The 23,535-nt window shown below is 47.3% G+C and overlaps 1 protein-coding gene across 1 annotated transcript in view; it reads right to left on the bottom strand.

The window, feature by feature from the left end:
- ttc27 (tetratricopeptide repeat domain 27) overlaps nucleotides 1-17,622 on the bottom strand; it is a gene marked incomplete at its 5' end in the record, with an annotated part of 47,516 nt that extends 29,894 nt beyond the window's left edge. Inside the window, 6 exons of the mRNA XM_079229822.1 lie at nucleotides 4,432-4,559; nucleotides 5,411-5,566; nucleotides 8,636-8,738; nucleotides 11,381-11,521; nucleotides 15,661-15,784; nucleotides 17,432-17,622. Coding sequence (XP_079085948.1) covers nucleotides 4,432-4,559; nucleotides 5,411-5,566; nucleotides 8,636-8,738; nucleotides 11,381-11,521; nucleotides 15,661-15,784; nucleotides 17,432-17,622 — 843 coding nt within the window. The remainder of the gene's footprint in view (nucleotides 1-4,431; nucleotides 4,560-5,410; nucleotides 5,567-8,635; nucleotides 8,739-11,380; nucleotides 11,522-15,660; nucleotides 15,785-17,431) is intronic.
- Between the last annotated feature and the right edge of the window lie 5,913 nt (nucleotides 17,623-23,535).

Here is a 23,535-nt window from a genome sequence, read left to right as displayed (position 1 = left end):
TTGGCACCTGCAACAAGAACTCTGGAACAGACTTACTTTCAATAGAACAACAGGAGTGCCAAGTTAAGTCAGAACCACAGTGACAGAAATGGCCCAATTTCCCTGCTGGCATTGCTTTTGATTTGTCCGTGATGAAGAGAGTTGTACCGCTCTGCTTTCCTTCGATCCATTCTAGATAGGAAGTCAGTAAGCTCTAGTTGATGACAGCCTAGATCGAGGTGATTTACTCTAGTGAGGGCCGTAGTGGAGCGAGCACAAAGACCAGAGCTGGACCACGGCCACGAGACGGCTCCATGGACACGCTCCAGAAACCAATGTCCCATTATTGAGTTCAGCAGTAACTTAGCAGTGTCTTAGAAATTGTGCCAAGAAAAATGCCTTTTTCTTGTATTCTGTAGTTTAAGAGACATTTTCCTAACTTTCTGCAGCTTGTCTAAGGCCAGGTCACACTTAGTCCCTCTTCAACGTCTTCCAGCTCAGCCTGGACGACACCCAGGCGTCTGTCTGAAGCGTATTTGATCATTTATAAGAAGGAGACCATTCCTAACCTAACCAATCATAAAACCAGAGAAGGATGGAGAGTGCAGTGCATGGGCAGTCCATTGGGTCAGCAGTAGCAACAGACTTCAGGTGGTGGCATTCTAACAGACTTCAGGTGGTGGCATTCTAACAGACTTCAGGTGGCGGCATTCTAACAGACTTCAGGTGGCGGCATTCTAACAGACTTCAGGTGGCGGCATTCAAACAGACTTCAGGTGGCGGCATTCAAACAGACTTCAGGTGGCGGCATTCAAACAGACTTCAGGTGGCGGCATTCAAACAGACTTCAGGTGGCGGCATTCAAACAGACTTCAGGTGGCGGCATTCAAACAGACTTCAGGTGGCGGCATTCAAACAGACTTCAGGTGGCGGCATTCAAACAGACTTCAGGTGGCGGCATTCAAACAGACTTCAGGTGGCGGCATTCAAACAGACTTCAGGTGGCGGCATTCAAACAGACTTCAGGTGGCGGCATTCAAACAGACTTCAGGTGGCGGCATTCAAACAGACTTCAGGTGGCGGCATTCAAACAGACTTCAGGTGGCGGCATTCAAACAGACTTCAGGTGGCGGCATTCAAACAGACTTCAGGTGGCGGCATTCAAACAGACTTCAGGTGGCGGCATTCAAACAGACTTCAGGTGGCGGCATTCAAACAGACTTCAGGTGGCGGCATTCAAACAGACTTCAGGTGGCGGCATTCAAACAGACTTCAGGTGGCGGCATTCAAACAGACTTCAGGTGGCGGCATTCAAACAGACTTCAGGTGGCGGCATTCAAACAGACTTCAGGTGGCGGCATTCAAACAGACTTCAGGTGGCGGCATTCAAACAGACTTCAGGTGGCGGCATTCAAACAGACTTCAGGTGGCGGCATTCAAACAGACTTCAGGTGGCGGCATTCAAACAGACTTCAGGTGGCGGCATTCAAACAGACTTCAGGTGGCGGCATTCAAACAGACTTCAGGTGGCGGCATTCAAACAGACTTCAGGTGGCGGCATTCAAACAGACTTCAGGTGGCGGCATTCAAACAGACTTCAGGTGGCGGCATTCAAACAGACTTCAGGTGGCGGCATTCAAACAGACTTCAGGTGGCGGCATTCAAACAGACTTCAGGTGGCGGCATTCAAACAGACTTCAGGTGGCGGCATTCAAACAGACTTCAGGTGGCGGCATTCAAACAGACTTCAGGTGGCGGCATTCAAACAGACTTCAGGTGGCGGCATTCAAACAGACTTCAGGTGGCGGCATTCTAACAGACTTCAGGTGGCGGCATTCAAACAGACTTCAGGTGGCGGCATTCAAACAGACTTCAGGTGGCGGCATTCTAACAGACTTCAGGTGGCGGCATTCTAACAGACTTCAGGTGGCGGCATTCTAACAGACTTCAGGTGGCGGCATTCTAACAGACTTCAGGTGGCGGCATTCTAACAGACTTCAGGTGGCGGCATTCTAACAGACTTCAGGTGGCGGCATTCTAACAGACTTCAGGTGGCGGCATTCTAACAGACTTCAGGTGGCGGCATTCTAACAGACTTCAGGTGGCGGCATTCTAACAGACTTCAGGTGGCGGCATTCTAACAGACTTCAGGTGGCGGCATTCTAACAGACTTCAGGTGGCGGCATTCTAACAGACTTCAGGTGGCGGCATTCTAACAGACTTCAGGTGGCGGCATTCTAACAGACTTCAGGTGGCGGCATTCTAACAGACTTCAGGTGGTGGCATTCTAACAGACTTCAGGTGGTGGCATTCTAACAGACTTCAGGTGGTGGCATTCTAACAGACTTCAGGTGGCGGCATTCAAACAGACTTCAGGTGGCGGCATTCAAACAGACTTCAGGTGGCGGCATTCAAACAGACTTCAGGTGGCGGCATTCAAACAGACTTCAGGTGGCGGCATTCAAACAGACTTCAGGTGGCGGCATTCAAACAGACTTCAGGTGGCGGCATTCAAACAGACTTCAGGTGGCGGCATTCAAACAGACTTCAGGTGGCGGCATTCAAACAGACTTCAGGTGGTGGCATTCAAACAGACTTCAGGTGGTGGCATTCAAACAGACTTCAGGTGGTGGCATTCAAACAGACTTCAGGTGGTGGCATTCAAACAGACTTCAGGTGGTGGCATTCAAACAGACTTCAGGTGGTGGCATTCAAACAGACTTCAGGTGGTGGCATTCAAACAGACTTCAGGTGGTGGCATTCAAACAGACTTCAGGTGGCGGCATTCAAACAGACTTCAGGTGGTGGCATTCAAACAGACTTCAGGTGGCGGCATTCAAACAGACTTCAGGTGGCGGCATTCAAACAGACTTCAGGTGGCGGCATTCAAACAGACTTCAGGTGGCGGCATTCAAACAGACTTCAGGTGGCGGCATTCAAACAGACTTCAGGTGGCGGCATTCAAACAGACTTCAGGTGGCGGCATTCAAACAGACTTCAGGTGGTGGCATTCAAACAGACTTCAGGTGGTGGCATTCAAACAGACTTCAGGTGGTGGCATTCAAACAGACTTCAGGTGGCGGCATTCAAACAGACTTCAGGTGGCGGCATTCAAACAGACTTCAGGTGGCGGCATTCAAACAGACTTCAGGTGGCGGCATTCAAACAGACTTCAGGTGGCGGCATTCAAACAGACTTCAGGTGGCGGCATTCAAACAGACTTCAGGTGGCGGCATTCAAACAGACTTCAGGTGGCGGCATTCAAACAGACTTCAGGTGGCGGCATTCTAACAGACTTCAGGTGGCGGCATTCTAACAGACTTCAGGTGGCATTCAAACAGACTTCAGGTGGCATTCTAACAGACTTCAGGTGGTGGCATTCTAACAGACTTCAGGTGGTGGCATTCTAACAGACTTCAGGTGGTGGCATTCTAACAGACTTCAGGTGGTGGCATTCTAACAGACTTCAGGTGGTGGCATTCTAACAGACTTCAGGTGGTGGCATTCTAACAGACTTCAGGTGGTGGCATTCTAACAGACTTCAGGTGGTGGCATTCTAACAGACTTCAGGTGGTGGCATTCTAACAGACTTCAGGTGGCATTAAAGCTCCAGAGGCAGATGTCTCCCTCTGCTGACGATGCTGGGTAACACTAATTATTGCCCCTGTTGTACATTGGGGCAGCAGAAAGCACCTGGATGCTCTCCAACTACCGGGGAGGCCAGTCAGCTGCAGAGTCCGTGAGTCAGAACCAACAGGAGGTCCTTCTTTAAGTCTTGTTCTTCATAATATGAAGAACAAGACCAGTTTGTCTTGTCAAGTCACAACAATGGATTTATTTTCAGTGAATACAAATGACCTTTAGCAACCAAGAAATCACAAATCATAATGATTTCAATCCTAATATTTTACTAACAGTGAAAACCGACTACACTACATTATTTTGAAGCTCCTCATGCCCGAGTGCTCATAGTCGCATAAGAGAAATATTCATCCTCTTGATGAACCAACTTCAGGTGGTCCTGTGCAACAATGTTCAAACATTAGAAACAGGGTTCAAGAAACCAGTTTACAGTGGAATGTGACTTAAGGGACCGTCACTTTTAAAATAATTAATTAATTAATTAATTAATTAATTAATTAATAATACAATGCTCTAATCAATAGACTCAGGATTTCTGACTCTACAACCTTGCTGGTTTGGTCTTATTTTAGCATTTAAATTGATAATTTAAAACAGGGGAGGTTTGTTTTGTTCACCTGACGACTAGCAGACTGCCACAAGGAGGACTCTAGGTTCTGTGTCCAGAACCATTTATCACTGCAGTTGGACAAGTTTCCTCCTGTATGAGTGATGGTTTGTTGAAACAGAGCTTAACAGTCAGTCCTGTGAACAACAGGAGGCTCAAAGCGGTAACTGAAGTATAAAAAAGAAGACAACAGAAACACGGACCTTGGGCAGGCTGGCCTGCGGTGTGGGGGTGGGACTGGCCTCATCCACCTGGTCCTGCTTCTTCTTGACCTCAAGAATGAGCTGAGCCAAGTACGTCTGCTGGAAATGGGTCCGTTTGCCAAGCGCACCTTGATTGACCAGATACAGGAAGTGGTTACTTTCAATCGAGGCATCACTCAGACCACGCGGATCAATATGAGCTTCCGCTGGATGCAGAAGCGCCCGATCGATCACGGACGACGGCGATGGACCCAGAGCTCAGCGCCGCCACGTCCTGGTCAACCCGACCGGTTAACATGGACGCCGGAAGGACGGCGTTTCTCAGACAATTGCGGCGCTTCTGCGTCCAGTCGGAAATGCCAGGGTTCAGACACATTCTGACCAATGGGCTTCATGACTTTTCCATGACTTTAAACCAAATGTCCATGACAAACATTTAGTGAAGTCTGGGTGTAAACAGTAAAAAGTGAGTAAATGTATTTAAACTAACAATGAGAACACAAAGCATACAGTAAACCTTAAATGACACAAATGAATGAGACAATAGTTTGATTAAAAGAATAAACATTTATATAGATGCCTGTATGTATGCCTGCTTATATTTTGAGTCTTTCTTTTAAAAGCATATTCATTATTTCAAACTCAGCGTAAATTAACGTTTTAAAGGACTTTTCCAGGCCTGGAAATAACCATTTTAAAACTCCATGACTTTTCCAGGTTTTCCATGAGCGTAAGAACCCTGATCTCCTCAAAACCAACCATCCAGGAGACGAGGGCCCTCAAAGTTGGCCCTCAAAAATGGTTATTTCAAGGCCTGGAAAAGTCCTTGAAATAACCATTTTAAAATTCCATGACTTTTCCAGGTTTTCCATGAGCGTAAGAAGCCTGCAATGGGCAGTAAGCGAGTCATTAGCAGGCGTGACAACATCCTCTGATGCAAGTCCTTCACTGGGACCAGATGATGCTGTACTCCACGTACCGGTCGTGTTGATGTCCAGCCCCGACAGCTCCTGGGCCTTCTTCATGTGCTCCTTGGCTGGCTGGTAGTCGTAGTAGGTCAGACTGGTGTAGACGCACTCCAGGTGGAACTGGATAGCCAGGTTCCTCTGCTCCGACAGAGACGAGCATTTCATCACTGAAGAAAAAAATAAAAATATCAAATTTGTTTCATTGTTTTCTTTCCTTGACCAATAGTTTGAGAACCTACCTTTCCTTTTAGCGAGCATGAAGAAAAGCTTGGTATCTAAACAGTGTCTATGTCTCTCTCTCTCACACACACACACACACACACACAGTAACTGTGAATTGTAAAACCTGCATGCAGGCTCCTGAAACCCATCGCAACTGGAACATTTGGTCTTATGCAACTCCCACTCATGCAAACAGGACTTTTCTCCATTTTTAATCTGAATAGGATATTGATATCAGTTCTTCTTGTTCTCGTCATATTTCAACACAGACTCAGTCTCATCATCTACTCATGCTAATCTTTTTTCATCAAACATCCGTCACTTGTCATCTGTGACCGCCTCCCACATCCGTCCTGAATGCTCGGCTTCAGAAGATGACCCAACTTCATATCAAACCATACGGAGCACGTTTAAAAACTACTAATGAACAAAATGTTTTACCGAGAGATGATGGTTACAATCAGAATATTCAAAAACAGATACAATAAAATCACTGAAGGCCAGAAGTGTGGCTTTTAGGTAACTGTGATATGTTATCTTCTCATCCAGAAAAGGTAGAGGCTTCCTGTATTTCCTGCATCAGCTTCTAGGGATGCAACGCTGGTGGTGGTCACCACTTTGGGTCCACAATGAAATGTGTTGTCAGCACTCCAGCAACATTAGGGAGTAGTTTGTACAGTCGTGCTCACAGAGGATGACTTCTTCTGGAGGATTTCTCTTCTAGCGCCATCATGAGGTTGTTGAGTGAAATGTCAACAATTTGTGTACGGATTGTTGTGTAATTTGCTAGACACATTCCTGGTACCCTCAGGATGAATTGTGATCACTGTGATGCGTTAATGAGGAACTCCATCAGTTTAACACAGAAAAGTGTGTTGACAGGTCTTGGAGTGCTACTGCAGATTCCTAAAAAGTTGTGTATGTACTTTAGTGTCCTCTGAGGGTCGATACAACTGGGCGACTAAGTGGGAGAGCAGAGTCAATTTGTCAATGTGTCTTTGAGTCAACTCAAATTGCTCCCGCAGGAAGACCAACTAAAGATAACCGGCTTCTTTCAGAACGTCCCAGCAGCATCTAGATGCATGCAGAAGGGATCAAACGATCCAGAATGCTGACGGCGAAAACAAAGAAACGTTAAGTTGGTGAGTGTTGCTGAGAGAAAGGAGACCATTCACAGACCGACGCACTAAATATTCTCTAAACTAATTTATTAAACATTCTAAAAAGTACAGCCTAGTAGTGCCCGAGATGACTTGTAATTATTATTTTTAATTAAAATAAACAATAGCCTCTGAACGCATTTCATTTCTTCACAGCATTCTGGCCCAAAGCCTGTTTGTCTTGAGATGCTATCTGAGTGGAACTAACCACAAACAGCACACATGCCGTTTCCTTCTGTGATTGTTGAACTTTGGGTCCCAGTTCTGTTCCTCCATTATATCAAGACACAGAGAGAAGGGACGCGGCCGGGAAGTGAAGGAGTCGAGAGAGAGAAAGGAAACGCATTCAACGAGGACTCGTTCTCTCTCTGCCGGACCAGATCAAACAATCACATCTCTGTGCCGTCACCCGATGCACCGCCTTTCTTTCTCTCTGGGTGGGGGAATTATCTAGGGCTGCAACAACGAATCGATAAAATCAATAAAAATCGATGATCAAAAGTGTTGGCAACGAATTTCATTATCGATTCGTTGTGTCGCGCGATTATTACGCCGGGCAATAAGTCGCGGAGAAGAAAAACAAGAGCGGAGCAGAGCAACTGGCGGCCAGCGTTTCTGAGATTGGAGTGAGACACGAGAAAAGCTGAGGTTGTGATCTTCTCAAAAATAGAAGATCTTTGACGAGTCATGTCTTGGCCAATCAGAGTCTTCATGTTCCTCAAACTTGTTTTTAATGGAAGCTAGTCAGCTTGCTATCGCGTTAGCTAACGTGTTTGGGTTGTGTATTGTCGTTAAAGTTACGTTATGTTCCGTTACAGTTCAGTCTTGCTTGTAAAAAAACGTAACGTGATGAAACATGCCGTCACCCCCCGGTCTGGTTCAGTTCACGCTGTCACTCGTTAACGTTAAACCGGCGGATCTGGCTGCAGGTTTTTTTTTTTTACTTAAAGTAGAATGAAGCAAATCACGTCGTTGGGCTTAGCCAACAACGTGACGTCGTGGTCATAAGAGACCCAGAATGAACGAGTTTAAGGAAGAGGACGCTCTATATGGAGCAGTACAGCTTCCCTCTGTCCCAGTATTTCATACATATTGATAAAGCAGGGTATGTAAATGCAGCCTCTGGAGGGATCAATTACAGTAAAAAGGGCTCACATTTGGCAGATGTAAAGCATACATATGTATGTTTTTAGTGTTAGTCCATTTTGTTGTTTTAATTAACAGCTCAGGGATGTTCAAGGAGCAACCTGTTTGTGCACTTTCTGAAGATGTTTTGCACTTCTGTTTTTGAATAAAGGGTTGGAAATGAACGCTTTTTTGATAAAAACATTTTTTTATCCGATTCATCGATTAATCGAAAAAATAATCAACAGATTAATCGATTATTAAAATAATCATTAGTTGCAGCCCTAGAATTATCCAGTTATTTATTTACTTCATTTTATTTTTTAACTTGTAATGTCATTTTCTGTCATGTTTAATGTAGAGTGCTCTGTGTGTTCTCTTGTATTGTGAAAATATTTGGAAAAATAAAAAGTACTTTTTTTTTTTTTTTTTTACTGACATGGCTTCTACATCGTTATATTGCCACGGTTAAACTAACTAACACTCAGACCAGCTGTATTTTGATTTACTCTATTTATTGGTTATAATCAATGTCATAGCATAAGAGATGCTTTTCAGTTCTATTGCCTGTTGTGACCTTTTGGGAAAGTTCTTGTTTTCAGTGTAAATACAATGGTTATGGTGAAAAATATATTTTTTTTCCTGCTGCACTGAACCATGTCTCCAAACCTGTAAACTGTACCGTTGCACTGCGAGTGCATAGCTGTCCACATTACAGGCGTCGCTCACCTTTGGCCATGCTGCTGCGGGCCAGGTCCAGCAGCTGCTCAGAACAGGCCTCCAGGATCTGCTGGTGCAGGCTGACGTAGCGCAGCGTCCACCAGGGCAGCAGCTAGAAACAGGGGGAATCATGAGGACATGAGGCAATAACAGACACAACAGTTCTGAAGATGAACTAAATGAGACTGCATGAAGAAAGAAATGTGAAGAGTAAGGAAGTGCTCTGATGAGGTCCGTCATGCCTCTAACATCAAACTTGTTTTGCATATTTGGTTTCCATTTGCTGAAAACTATGTGTGGAAATAGACAATGATTTATGCAATTAAAATCATGAAATGGACATTTTTCATTTCAATAATACAATATAGCGAGCTGGTTCTTTGGTTAATAAATAAAAAACACATGGATGCTGCTTGAGGCCCTTTTAGCCTCTAAATAAAAGTGACATCCAGAGCTGCATGTGGAGAAAAGAGCTGACTACACTCTGAAAACAGAAAACTGCTTTTTCTGGGTCTGACCTGAACACAAAGCGGCAGGGAGAGGAAGAAAAAGAAGAATGTCTTGCAGCCATATAAGTGCTATATTTCCTCTCACCGCTTTAGCCTCCTGTTCTGCTAGAGTGGAAGTTAACCAAGGAACGGTCTGTGTGTCAGGGAGGAGAGAGCCGCCTCACTTCCAGTGAACCCTCTCTGCTGGCTTCATGGAGCGTTAATGGTCTGGCTCACTGAATCAATATCCTCCAGCACACACACACACACACACGCACGCACACGCACACACACACTAAGGGAGCGTGTTTTCACACACACACACACACACACACACACACACTAACAGAGCATGTTCACACACACACACACACACACTAACAGAACATGTTCTCACACACACACACACACACACACACACACACTAACAGAACATGTTCACACACACACACACACACACACTAACAGAGCATGTTCACACACACACACACACTAACAGAGCATGTTCACACACACACACACACACACACTAACAGAGCATGTTCACACACACACACTAACAGAGCATGTTCACACACACACACACACACACACACACACTAACAGAGCATGTTCACACACACACACACACACTAACAGAGCATGTTCACACACACACACACTAACAGAGCATGTTCACACACACACACACACACTAACAGAGCATGTTCACACACACACACACACACACACACACACTAACAGAGCATGTTCACACACACACACACACTAACAGAGCATGTTCACACACACACACACTAACAGAGCATGTTCACACAAACACACACTAACAGAGCATGTTTACACACACACACACTAACAGAGCATGTTTACACACACACACACACACACACACTAACAGAGCATGTTTACACACACACACACTAACAGAGCATGTTTACACACACACACACTAACAGAGCATGTTTACACACACACACACTAACAGAGCATGTTCACACACACACACACTAACAGAGCATGTTCACACACACACACTAACAGAGCATGTTCACACACACACACACACACTAACATAGCATGTTCACACACACACACACACACTAACATAGCATGTTCACACACACACACACACACTAACATAGCATGTTCACACACACACACACACACTAACATAGCATGTTCACACACACACACACTAACAGAGCATGTTTACACACACACACTAACAGAGCATGTTTACACACACACACTAACAGAGCATGTTTACACACACACACTAACAGAGCATGTTTACACACACACTAACAGAGCATGTTTACACACACACTAACAGAGCATGTTTACACACACACTAACAGAGCATGTTTACACACACACACTAACAGAGCATGTTTACACACACACTAACAGAGCATGTATACACACACACTAACAGAGCATGTTTACACACACACTAACAGAGCATGTTTACACACACACTAACAGAGCATGTTCACACACACACACTAACAGAGCATGTTCACACACACACTAACAGAGCATGTTCACACACACACACACTAACAGAGCATGTTCACACACACACACACACACACTAACATAGCATGTTCACACACACACACACACACACACTAACAGAGCATGTTCACACACACACACTAACATAGCATGTTCACACACACACTAACAGAGCATGTTCACACACACACACACACACACACACACACACACAGAGCATGTTCACACACACTCTCTAACAGAGCATGTTCGCTCACACACACACACGAGTTGGAACATGGATGAACAGAGTTGGGGGCAGGATGGTTCATGCATTTAAAAGCCCGACAGTCCGAGCAGAACGGTGCTGCTACTTAACTTCCATCTCACTGAGGAACTGACCCGCCTCCAGCAGCACAGCTTTGTGTGTCACGTCCTCACCGGTGAAGTGAGAGCAGGCGTCCGATAGCCGATGCCGAGCACGTCTCCTGCCGTCAGACTTCCTGCCCTCTGTGACTCCACGTTAATGTGCTCTTTAGAGCCTCTGCATTATGGAGAGCCGAGGGACGGTCTGTGTTTACCCTCTTTGACATTTAGCTTTTGGATATTTACATACGGTATTGTATGCAAATGCAAAAGAGGAGCCAAGAAACTGAGCTTGAATAACTAGTCTGCTGGAAACAGAGACCAGGAGCCTCTATTGGCTTAGTCAGTTACCGCAAAGACTCAAATGACATGCATGGCTGTGACCGAAGCACCGCGTTACCTGGAGGCTGGCCATCTTGGAGGAGCACTTGGTGAGGATGACCCTGGCCAGCAGCAGGAGGAAGGGGTTGGCCACCAGGCTGTACACCGACTCCCCGTCCAGGAGCAGGCTGGCATGGACGGCCTCCACCAGGGTCTGGGGCTGCAGACACGACAATGAGTTTAGTCCTCTACTGAGATACTGAAATACAGCTGTTAGAGTTATAAATCGGTCTACCGCCCCGCCGACCGAGGTCTACCGCCCCGCCGACCGAGGCCTCCCGCCCGCCGACCGAGGCCTCCCGCCCGCCGACCGAGGTCTACCGCCCGCCGACCGAGGTCTACCGCCCCGCCGACCGAGGCCTCCCGCCCGCCGACCGAGGTCTACCGCCCCGCCGACCGAGGCCTCCTGCCCGCCGACCGAGGTCTACCGCCCCGCCGACCGAGGTCTACCGCCCCGCCGACCGAGGTCTACCGCCCCGCCGACCGAGGTCTACCGCCCCGCCGACCGAGGCCTCCCGCCCCGCCGACCGAGGCCTCCCGCCCCGCCGACCGAGGCCTCCCGCCCGCCGACCGAGGCCTCCCGCCCCGCCGACCGAGGCCTCCCGCCCCGCCGACCGAGGCCTCCCGCCCCGCCGACCGAGGTCTACCGCCCCGCCGACCGAGGTCTACCGCCCCGCCGACCGAGGCCTCCCGCCCGCCGACCGAGGCCTCCCGCCCGCCGACCGAGGCCTCCCGCCCGCCGACCGAGGCCTCCCGCCCGCCGACCGAGGCCTCCCGCCCGCCGACCGAAGCCAACCGCCCGCCGACCGAAGCCAACCGCCCGCCGACCGAAGCCTCCCGCCCGCCGACCGAAGCCTACCGCCCCCCGACCGAGGACTACCCGCACCCCCGACCGAGGACTACCCGCTCCCCCGACCGAGGACTACCCGCTCCCCCGACCGAGGACTACCCGCTCCCCCGACCGAGGACTACCCGGCCTCCCGCCCCCCGACCGAGGCCTACCCGCCCGCCGACCGAGGCCTACCCGCCCGCCGACCGACCGAGGACTACCTGCACCCCCGACCGAGGACTACCCGCACCCCCGACCGAGGACTACCCGCACCCCCGACCGAGGACTACCCGCACCCCCGACCGAGGACTACCCGCACCCCCGACCGAGGACTACCCGGCCTCCCGCCACCCGACCGAGGCCAGACACGTGCTGCTGCTTGTATTCAGAACGTTATCCTTTCTGCCACTAGTGAAATCCCACTCAGGCCGGTCGAACGGTCAATCAAACACGTTGAAACTTGGCTTCCTTTTCGCCACAAGCCAGTAGTCATTTTTCACAGCAGACATTTAGACCCGTTCCAGTAGGAACACACGGATGTAAACAGCGGCTCCATTAAAACCTGGAGACGACCAAACAATGTCGGTGTAAACCTACTGACGAGTGCAGCTATAAACACATCTAAGGAGGAGACTAATAGTGTCCGTGCGCCGCTTGGTGCTCAGCAGGTCGTGTAGAAGTCATTAGAGCTTCCGTTTCAACCAGATCATCAATATTAAAATATGGATTAGTGCAGCTTTATAATGAATGTTTAAAGTAAAACCATCCACTTGACCAAGATTTCCCCTTGATGGTTTGTTCATTCTGATTTATCAACCGTTCATATCATCAAGGAAACAGAATATTTATATATAATAGTCCGTATTGTTTCATACTCGTCTATAGATTTCTGTCCCACATTCTAATGCAGGCATTGCTGATTTAACACGTTTATGAGCACATTTGCTCCATCATATAATTGCTCAGCTGTAAGTAACACTGAGCCAGATAGGTGATCATCACACTCATCAGCATGGTCAACTTCTAAAATCCATCTGAATTAGACTTTGGAGTACATTAGCTCCTTCTCCTGCTCCCACATGAATTAAAGCCACATAACTTCCGTGTGCGTCCTCCCTGATAAATCATTGATAAAATAAATGTCCGTCTCTCCCAGCGTGCCGGCAGAGTGAAACACACTATTCAGCTTCAGCACGGCCGTGACGAGAGGAAGCAATCTCCTCAGCGCGGCGTAATTAAGACCCCAGAGATGCTTCATTACGAGACTTCTGCTGCCGCTCTGCTTCTACTCTTCAAAGACAAAGAACGTACAGCCCATCTATTAACATGCACATCATCATCAAGTGAATTAAGCGTCTCAGGAAGTCATTATGTGGTGGAGAGGATGGCACGTTTACATCCTTGTGACACCAGAATTAAAAACACAAGCAAGCGCACTTTAGGAAGCCAAAGAAAAAGTAATTGTTTTTATTTTAAAGACTGAACATTATTGCTCCATTGACTACAATGTGATCGTATCAATCAGTTGAGAAAGTTATATTTACATAAGTTTATCAGGGATAGACCAATATATTTAGGCACCGACCTCACGGGACACCAAACTCCTTTATGTTGTGGCCAAAGTATGGATTTGATGGCCCAAATGTAAACTTCCTCAAAAGGGACACTTTCACAAATTAAAACTCAAGTTCTTTGTTCTTAGCTCACACACTACATGAGTCTAGGTCTTCTGCAGGACTTCGGTCACGAGGCTAGAGATCAGCTGAAATGAGGAGCATCTTCTGACTCCGTACTTTACAAACAGAAAGCACATGTTTCCTGTTTACTGTAAATTACACACAATATAGTCGGTTACTGTGGTACAGGTGTGAGTTGGTGGGTGAAACGCAGTGGTGGCCGTCAGGGCCTGCTAAGCCTTCTCTACTGGCCTAAACAGAATCACAAAGTTATAGCTATTTTATAATTTAATTGTGTTTCACAAATACACTACATGTAATATAATTATTTTTTCCCATTGCACAGCTCTTTGTCTTCCTCTGTTGCTTTGCCTTCAGGCTGCAGCAGTGCAGCTGGTTTGTAGGAGAGTTTCATCCAATCAGATGTTTCTTCTCCTGCGTCTCTGTCACAAAGCAGTTTAAGCCTTGGCAGATTAAAGTACACAGAGAGTGGACGTTGTGGTTGCTTGTCATGGACTTCAACAAATCAGATCTTTAGTTTGACAAGCTGGGCGCATTCTTTGAAGTGCAGGGCCTGTGAAATGGCGTAGATGTATGTGATTGGTCAGTGGCCCAGCGTGACCATTAACATGCACTGTGATTGGTCAGTGGGGCAGCGTGAATTATGTCAACGAAAGAAGGAGAAGAAGAAGAAGCTAGAACCTCAGGCTGAAGCTTGAGAAACAGACTTGCTGGTGGATTTACTGATGACGCCTTTCCCACAGAGGGTTATGGAGGGTTATGAGCATCTGGTGAGTGAACTGCTGGTTGTGTTACTGTTTTTACATCTGCAGTCGTATTTAATCATGAACAAGCCGCTGTTGTTGCTGCTGGTCCAGCCGGGTCTGAGCCGCTACCTTTGGTGGTTGTCTGCTAGCTAGCTGCTGCAGCTAACGCTGAAAATACTTTTTATATTTGTGCCGACTTTTCTGTGTTTACGAGAAAGACCTTTGACCGCCGAATCTAATTGTCCTTCAATCCAAGTGGATATTTGAGCCAAATATAAAAAGATTTGCTCCCGGCGTTCCTGCCGTGTTGCATTCAGGAGAATGGGACGGACGGACGTCCAGATGTTTGAGGTGGAGCGGCATGTGTGCCTGAGCCCTGCTGATCAGCATGACGAGGAGGAGACACCGTGATCTGACTCCATCTGCCGTTCACCAAGACTTTACTCTGCACGCCACCATATGAATAACCATATGGATACTTGGATTGTGACATTAAGGATGAGATACAAAGCACATACCTTTAATTTGTTTGAATAAGAGACATAGCTATTAAAATAGATTTTTTTATGTTTGAATATTTTAAACCAAATGGTCACTCTTTTATAAATGTAAATGTTTTAAAAATAGGGATGATTTTATAAAATTATAATAAAGAAATCTATTTAAAATGGGACAACCCTTTTCATTTAGACGTTTAAATGTGTGCTCAGTTTAGCTGACAATATAAAATCCTTAACATGTTTTGCATTACATTAAGAGTGGGCCTCTCCAATTGTATATATATTACATGTGCAAAAGACTGTTACTACTCTGGGAATGCATCTAAAACGGATCAGAATATTAATCATATGACAGAAGATTGTATGACCTACGATCTGCATCTTGTAACTTTCCCAAAACTATTTAGTAAATCAGCACGATTTCAGGTGATGAATTCATTTGAATGCATCTGGCCTTCACACAAACTCATCAATACCTCCAAGAGTGAGTAAACTGGCTCATATAGAATGTGACGACGGCTTCATACCTGGGAGGAGAGCAGGGCCCGGGGCAGCAGCTCAGAGACGGGGATGGAGAGCGGAGGACCGGTCCAGTTACTCTGGGCAAACATGTGGAGGCAGGACACGGCCAGGGCCATCACCGCCAGCTCCCTGCAGCAGAGACCCACACACTGATGAGCCCTCAAGAAGCTTTCCAGAGTTCACAAACACATTCTACGGGATTAATAGATGCTCCCACAATTTGAGATAAAGCATAGTGACGACAGTCTCTCTCTGCAGGCAATTAGAGGGATTTAAAAACAGGCAATCAGCAGCGCCACACTTTGCTGCTTTTCTATTAGGCGGAGGAAGGACGGAAGGTGATAGAAGAGGAAAGGGATCCAATCGGAGGAGGAGCGTGTGCTGCATTTAACATTTACTCATGGGCCCCTGAGAGCCAGGAGGGAGATGTTGAGCTGTCCTTATTAAAAATGAATAATTCACAGCTAAAAGAATAGAGGCGGCGAGAGAACAAACACACACTCTTGAGAACAGCTCAACTACTTTCACTACATCAGGCCCACGTGGACGCGCTGATTTACATATTTACTGTTATTATCATTCACAGAACATTACTGGAATCACAATCACGTCAAACGTGTTATTAATATCTTTTTGTATGCTTCGCCGAAGAAAGAGGCGCTGCCCAATCGGACAGGGCCGCAGCGGCGCCTACGAGCCAAGGAAAGATATTGTTTTACGGCAATGTAATTGAACCATAACAACGGCATCATTGAGCAGCTAATTTGACGTGACTGACATTAGCATGTAGCTGTAGGAGCTGCACAGTAAACATAAAACTAGGTGCAGGACAAGACATGTCAACTCAACTGGGGGTCGCCAAAAAGATGAAGCGGCGTCTGCATAATCCTGTCAGTTACATTCACCTCAAGATCATCGCAACCAAAAGATAAACCATTGCTGCGGGGATAACTTGCCGCTTGTGTGATAGACCTCCTGGATCCTATTCCAACGCTTCTCTGGTACCTGCAGCAACACACTGCCGCAGACGGAGCCCCGCGTGGCTTACTGATGACCACACGGGACCACACGCTTGATGCTACTCATCCTCTACCTGTTGCACGTCACGGGCAACGCAACTTTCCCTTTAGTCCAATATACTTGAGCCAAATTAGACAAACTGTACTGAAACCAGAAGGACACTTTTAACAGATGCAAGACTCACCTGCTGATCTGGACTTTAAGCATATAGTAACCACAACATTTGAAACACTGCAATGTGCGTCCAACATTACAATTCTTTAAGACAATGATGCGTCTCGTCACAAAGGTTCTACCTTCCCAACAGAATCCCTAATATTATGAAATGAAAGCGCGATCCAGCCACGACATTCAAAGACGGGTCAAGGAGGCACTGAACTGTACCGAGGTGTAGAAAATAAAAGGTTCTCCAGCCACGACATTTATGCAAATAAACATGCAATAGAATTCAGTTGGTCTTGAACAGAGGCTCCATAGTCCTTGGAAACTAGATCTGCAATGATGTGACGCTCAGGTCGTCTCCAACGTGTTGGGTTTAGAAACATCAAGCCTGAGCTACACTTACACTGAGCTACAGGACATGTCTCTTCACACAACTATGAGCGAATACCTGATGGCACATGTGAACGGCGAGCTGGTCATGCAGCGACATATGCAGATGCGAGCACAACAATATTTTAATCCTGAGCCACCACCTTCGCTCTTCCTCCTCTAAAAGGACTACAGCGTCTGACTCCGTCCGCCATGTTGCATTACCTGTTGGTGTTGTCGTCATCAAGGTACAGCAAGACCCGTTTCTCCAGGTAGGCCTCGATGTCCTCCCCGTCGCTGCAGCTGCCATCTCCAGTGAGCAGGTCCGACACCTGGGGGCTCAGCAGGACCGCCTCAAAGTGGCCCTCCATCAAGGACTCCAGCAGGGGGCCGGCCTCTAGAAGACCAGAGTTCATGTTGAGCGTGTGCGTACTGGCCTAGTTCAGGTCATGTGACCACGTGTTGTGTAAAAGGAATTTAAACGGATGCAGACTGAATGCATTCAAACCCAATAAGCAGATCATTCCAGCGCCTCACGATTGTGATCTTGGGGCTGCGTTTGAAATACTAAAAGCTCCTAATGGAGCCGGAGGGTTTCGAGAGCAAGATCTGAAGACTCACACTTATCTGCACTTCTCCAGAGAGAAGCACCGGCTGTATGTAAACTCATCCGCCTGCAAGCAATGCTCAAATCTTCACAAAGTGAACCGATAAGAGAATCCGTGACCAAGTGTTGGTACAGATAAGGGGAATATTAGGGACTGCAGAGACAACCCGTTGTTCAACAATGCTGTTGTACGGGTCGTCTTAAATGAGCATCCGCCGCATGCAGCGCTGTGTGGAAGCAACACTGCAGACGGGGAACCTTTTTCCTTTTGATAGTCAGTGCATCAATAACCGTCCAGAAGAAGATGCCCACAGACATCAAGCTCACGACCTGCCTCACGTAGAAATTCCATCTGAAGTAATAGCTCAGTGCGGCGTCCTCGAAATAAATAAAAATACTCAAGTAATAGATGCCGATCGCTTTCTAGATATCCAGATCTCTAGAGATGTTGATATCTAGAAATCTATTTACCTCTAGATCTCAAAATATCTCGACAAATCTAGAGATATAGATACATGTTTGCATTGTTACGCTGACTGGTTATATCCTGCTCTCTGGTTAAGGCGGTGCTAATCAATCACCAGATGACCCGGTCATTTCACCTGCAAACTCTGGGCCTTCTGGACTTAATGTCATAACTAAAGCTCATCCTCAACTCGGTCATGTCTGCAGAACAGATATGAACACTGAAGACGGACAACACAACTAAATACAGACAAGACACAAGGACTACAGTCAAATTATTGTTGTGTATGAACTCAAATTAATTTACAAAACTGTAAAGAAACTGTTGCTTTATGGAAGGACAGCGGGCGCTGCTGCCTGGCATAATTGTGGCGCGCTCGGTTCAACATGTCCCAGCCTTTCATTAGCTTTTCATTTGAGGAGGGAGGCTGGCTGCGCTCATTAGCGTCGATTGCTTTGTTTCCCCCGGTGGAGAGAACCGAGAGGAAGGGTGAAGAGCAGGGTGACGCCCGGCTAAATGTCTCCATGACCGCCCTCACACATGCACACTAAATAAGGAGAGTACCGACAAAACACACAACGCCATCTTCAACCATCCTCCATGTTGTCTCTCTGCAAAAAACATCTTCAAATCCGAGAGAGCGACATCCAGCCGATCTCCAGACCACTCGGCCCGCCTCCAATGCTGAAGCTAATACCATCTGGTTTGCTGCTGAGGGAATTTAAACAATGTCCTGCTTACCGGCACAGCATTATGAAGAGCATTTACATGCATTATAGTCACGTCTGACCCCAAATCTGCTGTGCCGTCTTTACATGCAGTGGCCATCGTGCTTTTAAATCAAGAAAGACGCTTTTCTCCAACTTCCCTCCTGTCGACTTTCCCTAAATCAAATGAGTGGGAGGCAGCTGCACCATGAAGAACAGAGGAGGGGCTTCAGCTAACGGAATACACTTGCTGGTGGTTTTGGGAATTAAAACAGGCAAAAGCACAAATGTTCTAAATTAAAAGTACTTCAGTGTTTCAACAAAAGCCAGGTTGGTAGTATGCTAGGTAACAAAAAAAGAAAAGGATCCGCCCAAAAAACCCTGCCGAGTGTTTCCAGCTCTTTCGATAGCAGAGAGCTGCAGTCGCTATGAAAGCAGCTGAATCGAGCAAAGAAGTCACAACAACCAACAACGCTGGTGTCAGTGAACAGCTGCTGAGAGCAGCTTGTGGAAGAAGCAGGTGACGGGAAATGCAGATGTCAGAATACGCGCAGGCAGGTGGACAGGCAGGTGGACAGGTAGGTGGACAGGTAGGTGAGTGGGTGAACAGGTAGGTAGGTAGGTGAGCGGGTGAACAGGTAGGTAGGTAGGTGAGCGGGTGAACAGGTAGGTAGACAGGTGGACAGGTAGGTAGACAAGTGGACAGGTAGGTGAGCGGGTGAACAGGTAGGTAGGCAGGTGGGTGAACAGGTAGGTGAGCGGGTGAACAGGTAGGTAGACAGGTGGACAGGTAGGTAGACAGGTGGACAGGTAGGTGGACAGGTGGACAGGTAGGTGAGTGGGTGAACAGGTAGGTAGGTAGGTAGGTGAGCGGGTGAACAGGTAGGTAGGTAGGTGAGCGGGTGAACAGGTAGGTAGACAGGTGGACAGGTAGGTAGACAGGTGGACAGGTAGGTGAGCGGGTGAACAGGTAGGTAGGTAGGTGAACGGGTGAACAGGTAGGTAGGCAGGTGGGTGAACAGGTAGGTGAGCGGGTGAACAGGTAGGTAGGTAGGTAGGTGAGTGGGTGAGCGAGTGAACAGGTAGGTAGGTAGGTGAGCGGGTGAACAGGTAGGTAAGTAGGTGAGCGGGTGAACAGGTAGGTAGGTAGGTGAGCGGGTGAACAGGTAGGTAGGTAGGTAGGTGAGCGGGTGAACAGGTAGGTAGGTAGGTAGGTGAGCGGGTGAACAGGTAGGTAGGTAGGTGGGTGAACAGGTAGGTGAGCGGGTGAACAGGTAGGTAGGTAGGTGAGCGGGTGAACAGGTAGGTAGGTAGGTGAGCGGGTGAACAGGTAGGTAGGTGAGTGGGTGAACAGGTAGGTAAGTAGGTAGGTGAGTGGGTGAACAGGTAGGTAGGTAGGTGAACAGGTAGGTAGGTGAACAGGTAGGTAGGTGAGCGAGTGAACAGGTAGGTAGGTAGGTGAGCGGGTGAACAGGTAGGTAGGTAGGTGAGCGGGTGAACAGGTAGGTAGGTGAGTGGGTGAGCGAGTGAACAGGTAGGTAGGTAGGTGAGCGGGTGAACAGGTAGGTAGGTAGGTGAGCGGGTGAACAGGTAGGTAGGTAGGTGAGCGAGTGAACAGGTAGGTAGGTAGGTGAGTGGGTGAGCGAGTGAACAGGTAGGTAGGTAGGTGAGCGGGTGAACAGGTAGGTAGGTAGGTGAGCGGGTGAACAGGTAGGTAGGTAGGTGAGCGGGTGAACAGATAGGTAGGTAGGTGAGCGGGTGAACAGATAGGTAGGTAGGTGAGTGGGTGAACAGGTAGGTAGGTAGGTGAGTGGGTGAACAGGTAGGTAGGTGAGTGGGTGAACAGGTAGGTAGGTAGGTAGGTAGGTGAGTGGGTGAACAGGTAGGTAGGTGAGTGGGTGAACAGGTAGGTAGGTGAGCGAGTGAACAGGTAGGTAGGTAGGTGAGTGGGTGAACAGGTAGGTAGGTGAGTGGGTGAACAGGTAGGTAGGTGAGTGGGTGAACAGGTAGGTAGGTGAGTGGGTGAACAGGTAGGTAGGTAGGTAGGTGAGTGGGTGAACAGGTAGGTAGGTGAGTGGGTGAACAGGTAGGTAGGTGAGTGGGTGAACAGGTAGGTAGGTAGGTGAGTGGATGAACAGATAGGTAGGCCGTTCACTCCAAGTATTTGATTCATCGATTGCTGTCCGGATGTAAAGAGACATCTAAAATGTTTCCTCGTATACTTTCACTGTGAAGTTTCATGGCAGCTTCACTGTGAGAAAAACAGCAAAGTGGAAAGGAAATAATAATCTGGGAAAACAAGTGAAAACACCTGGTCACAGGAACACTGGAATGTTCCTGGCAGAAAGTGGATTAAGGATCATTATTGTTTAAACCTTCCATCAGGTCATCTTAGTAGCACAATCTTGTTGTAAGGACATTGCCATGCATGTCTAGATATTCCTCATCGTTCATCTTGGATCCATATTGCTGCTCAGCATTGTACACGTCTGCAAATTATTATTGAGCATGACCTTCTGAACCGCAGCTCAATGCTGGAATGTTTATGAATCGTGTTCTAATGTGAGGCCTCTTTCTAGTTTTCTATAATTGCTGCCATTTCATTGGCAGACCTGAAGAGTGGCTGAAGTGTCATTAAACAAGTGGCCATACCTCAGGCTTTTAATCATAAAGCTGCTAGTCTTTCCCCTCCCTTCTCACCAGCCCCTCTGTTCATTAGATCAGCACTGAGATGAAAGTCTCACCTCCATCACCCCACCAGGCACACTGCTGTTGCGTATTAAAGCTGTGACCAATGGATTTCATGACTTTAAACCAAATGTCCATGACAAGCATTTAGTGAAATCTGGGTGTAAACAGTAAAAAGTGAGTAAATGTAGTATTTAAACAAACAATGAGAATACAAAGCATACAGTAAACCTTAAATGACACAAATGAATGAGACAATAGTTTGATTAAAAGAATAAACATTTATATAGATGCCTGTATGTATGCCTGCTTATATTTTGAGTCTTTCTTTTAAAAGCATATTAATTATTTCAAACTCAGCGTAAATGAACGACATGAACACATGAATATAACACATTTACATGACTTTTACTAAACTTTGGGGGATTTTATTTTTTTCAAGGACTTTTCCAGGACTGGAAATAAACATTTTAAACTCCATAACTGTTCCAGGTTCTCCATGCCGTAAGAGCCCTGCTGTGTGCCCACATGGGGAGGTCTGCTCGGTGGTCGTGTCCCCGTCAGACGCGCCGCAGCTCCGGCAGGAGATGGAGAACTGAAGCTAAGGTTAGCTCAGGTGAATTAAACACGTGTACCGTTTATTTAAATGGACATGACCCATGCCGAATGGAAGAGACACTCGTAACATTTAAAATCGCTATCAAGTATTCCTTCACGAGTCATCTGCTGTGGCCAACCAGCGAGGACACGTTGGTATTACCCGGAATAATGGATGGGGTCTGGCATGACAACACGGAACGTGTCGCTCACGAGCGGGGAAGACATTTTAACCATGACATCCTCACGCTGTCATCACCAGGAACATAACAGAAACAGACCGGTGTCTCACCTGCAGTGGGGAAGACATGCTGCCTCCACTCCGCCGCCTCGCTGGGCGTCAGGAAGCCCCGCAGCACGGGGGTCTCCGCGCCCCGCAGCACGGGGGTCTCCGCGTCCCGCAGCATGACGGTACCGCTTTCTTAAATGAGCCGAGAAGGTTGTTTCTCAGAGATAAAAACGTGTATTTTCACCCATGTGGCGCAAGTGGCATCAGTGAGCAGCCATGACAGATGCGCATTGCATTGTGGGAGAACTAATCAAACGTGGACTTGCGCAGGCTGTTTTTTTTTTTTTTTTTTTTAAGTTCAGGCATAAATAATATCCGGATGAGAAGAGGACGCGGTCTCGTAGTCAGTCAAAGTTAACTGCAGCTACTGTCTCTATTTAATGAATGTAATCGCGTTCACAACAGTCAGTCAAAGTGTTACTGTACTGATGTGACATCCGGTTTTATTTTGGTGTTTCCGGTTGAGGTCGCTCACTTGATTGGCTGAGTAGTCTTTGCATTGTGGAGTAAAATGTAAAAATAAAATATCTTGACTAAGCCTGAACATATTCTGGTGTACAGATGATTGCCGTTTAATTTATATTAATTTGTATTATTATTTAATTTATTATTTTAAGTGACGTTCTGGCAGCCAGGGGGCGTTGCCTAGTGACAGTGGGTTTTAAGTGTCGTCCTGGCAGCCAGGGGGCGTGGCCTAGTGACAGTGGGTTTTAAGTGACGTCCTGGCAGCCAGGGGGCGTTGCCTAGTAACAGTGGGTTTTAAGTGACGTCCTGGCAGCTAGGGGGCGTGGCCTAGTGACAGCGGGTTTTAAGTGACGTTCTGGCAGACAGAGGGCGTGGCCTAGTGACAACGGGTTTTAAGTGACGTTCTGGCAGACAGAGGGCGTGGCCTAGTGACAACGGGTTTTAAGTGACGTTCTGGCAGACAGGGGGCGTGGCCTAGTGACAACGGGTTTTAAGTGACGTTCTGGCAGA

The sequence above is a fragment of the Taurulus bubalis genome (genome assembly GCF_910589615.1).
Source record: "Taurulus bubalis genome assembly, chromosome: 14".
Lineage (NCBI taxonomy): Eukaryota > Metazoa > Chordata > Actinopteri > Perciformes > Cottidae > Taurulus > Taurulus bubalis.
Note: the sequence above shows the minus strand (reverse complement) of the source record. Positions and strands in the feature narration are given on the sequence as shown.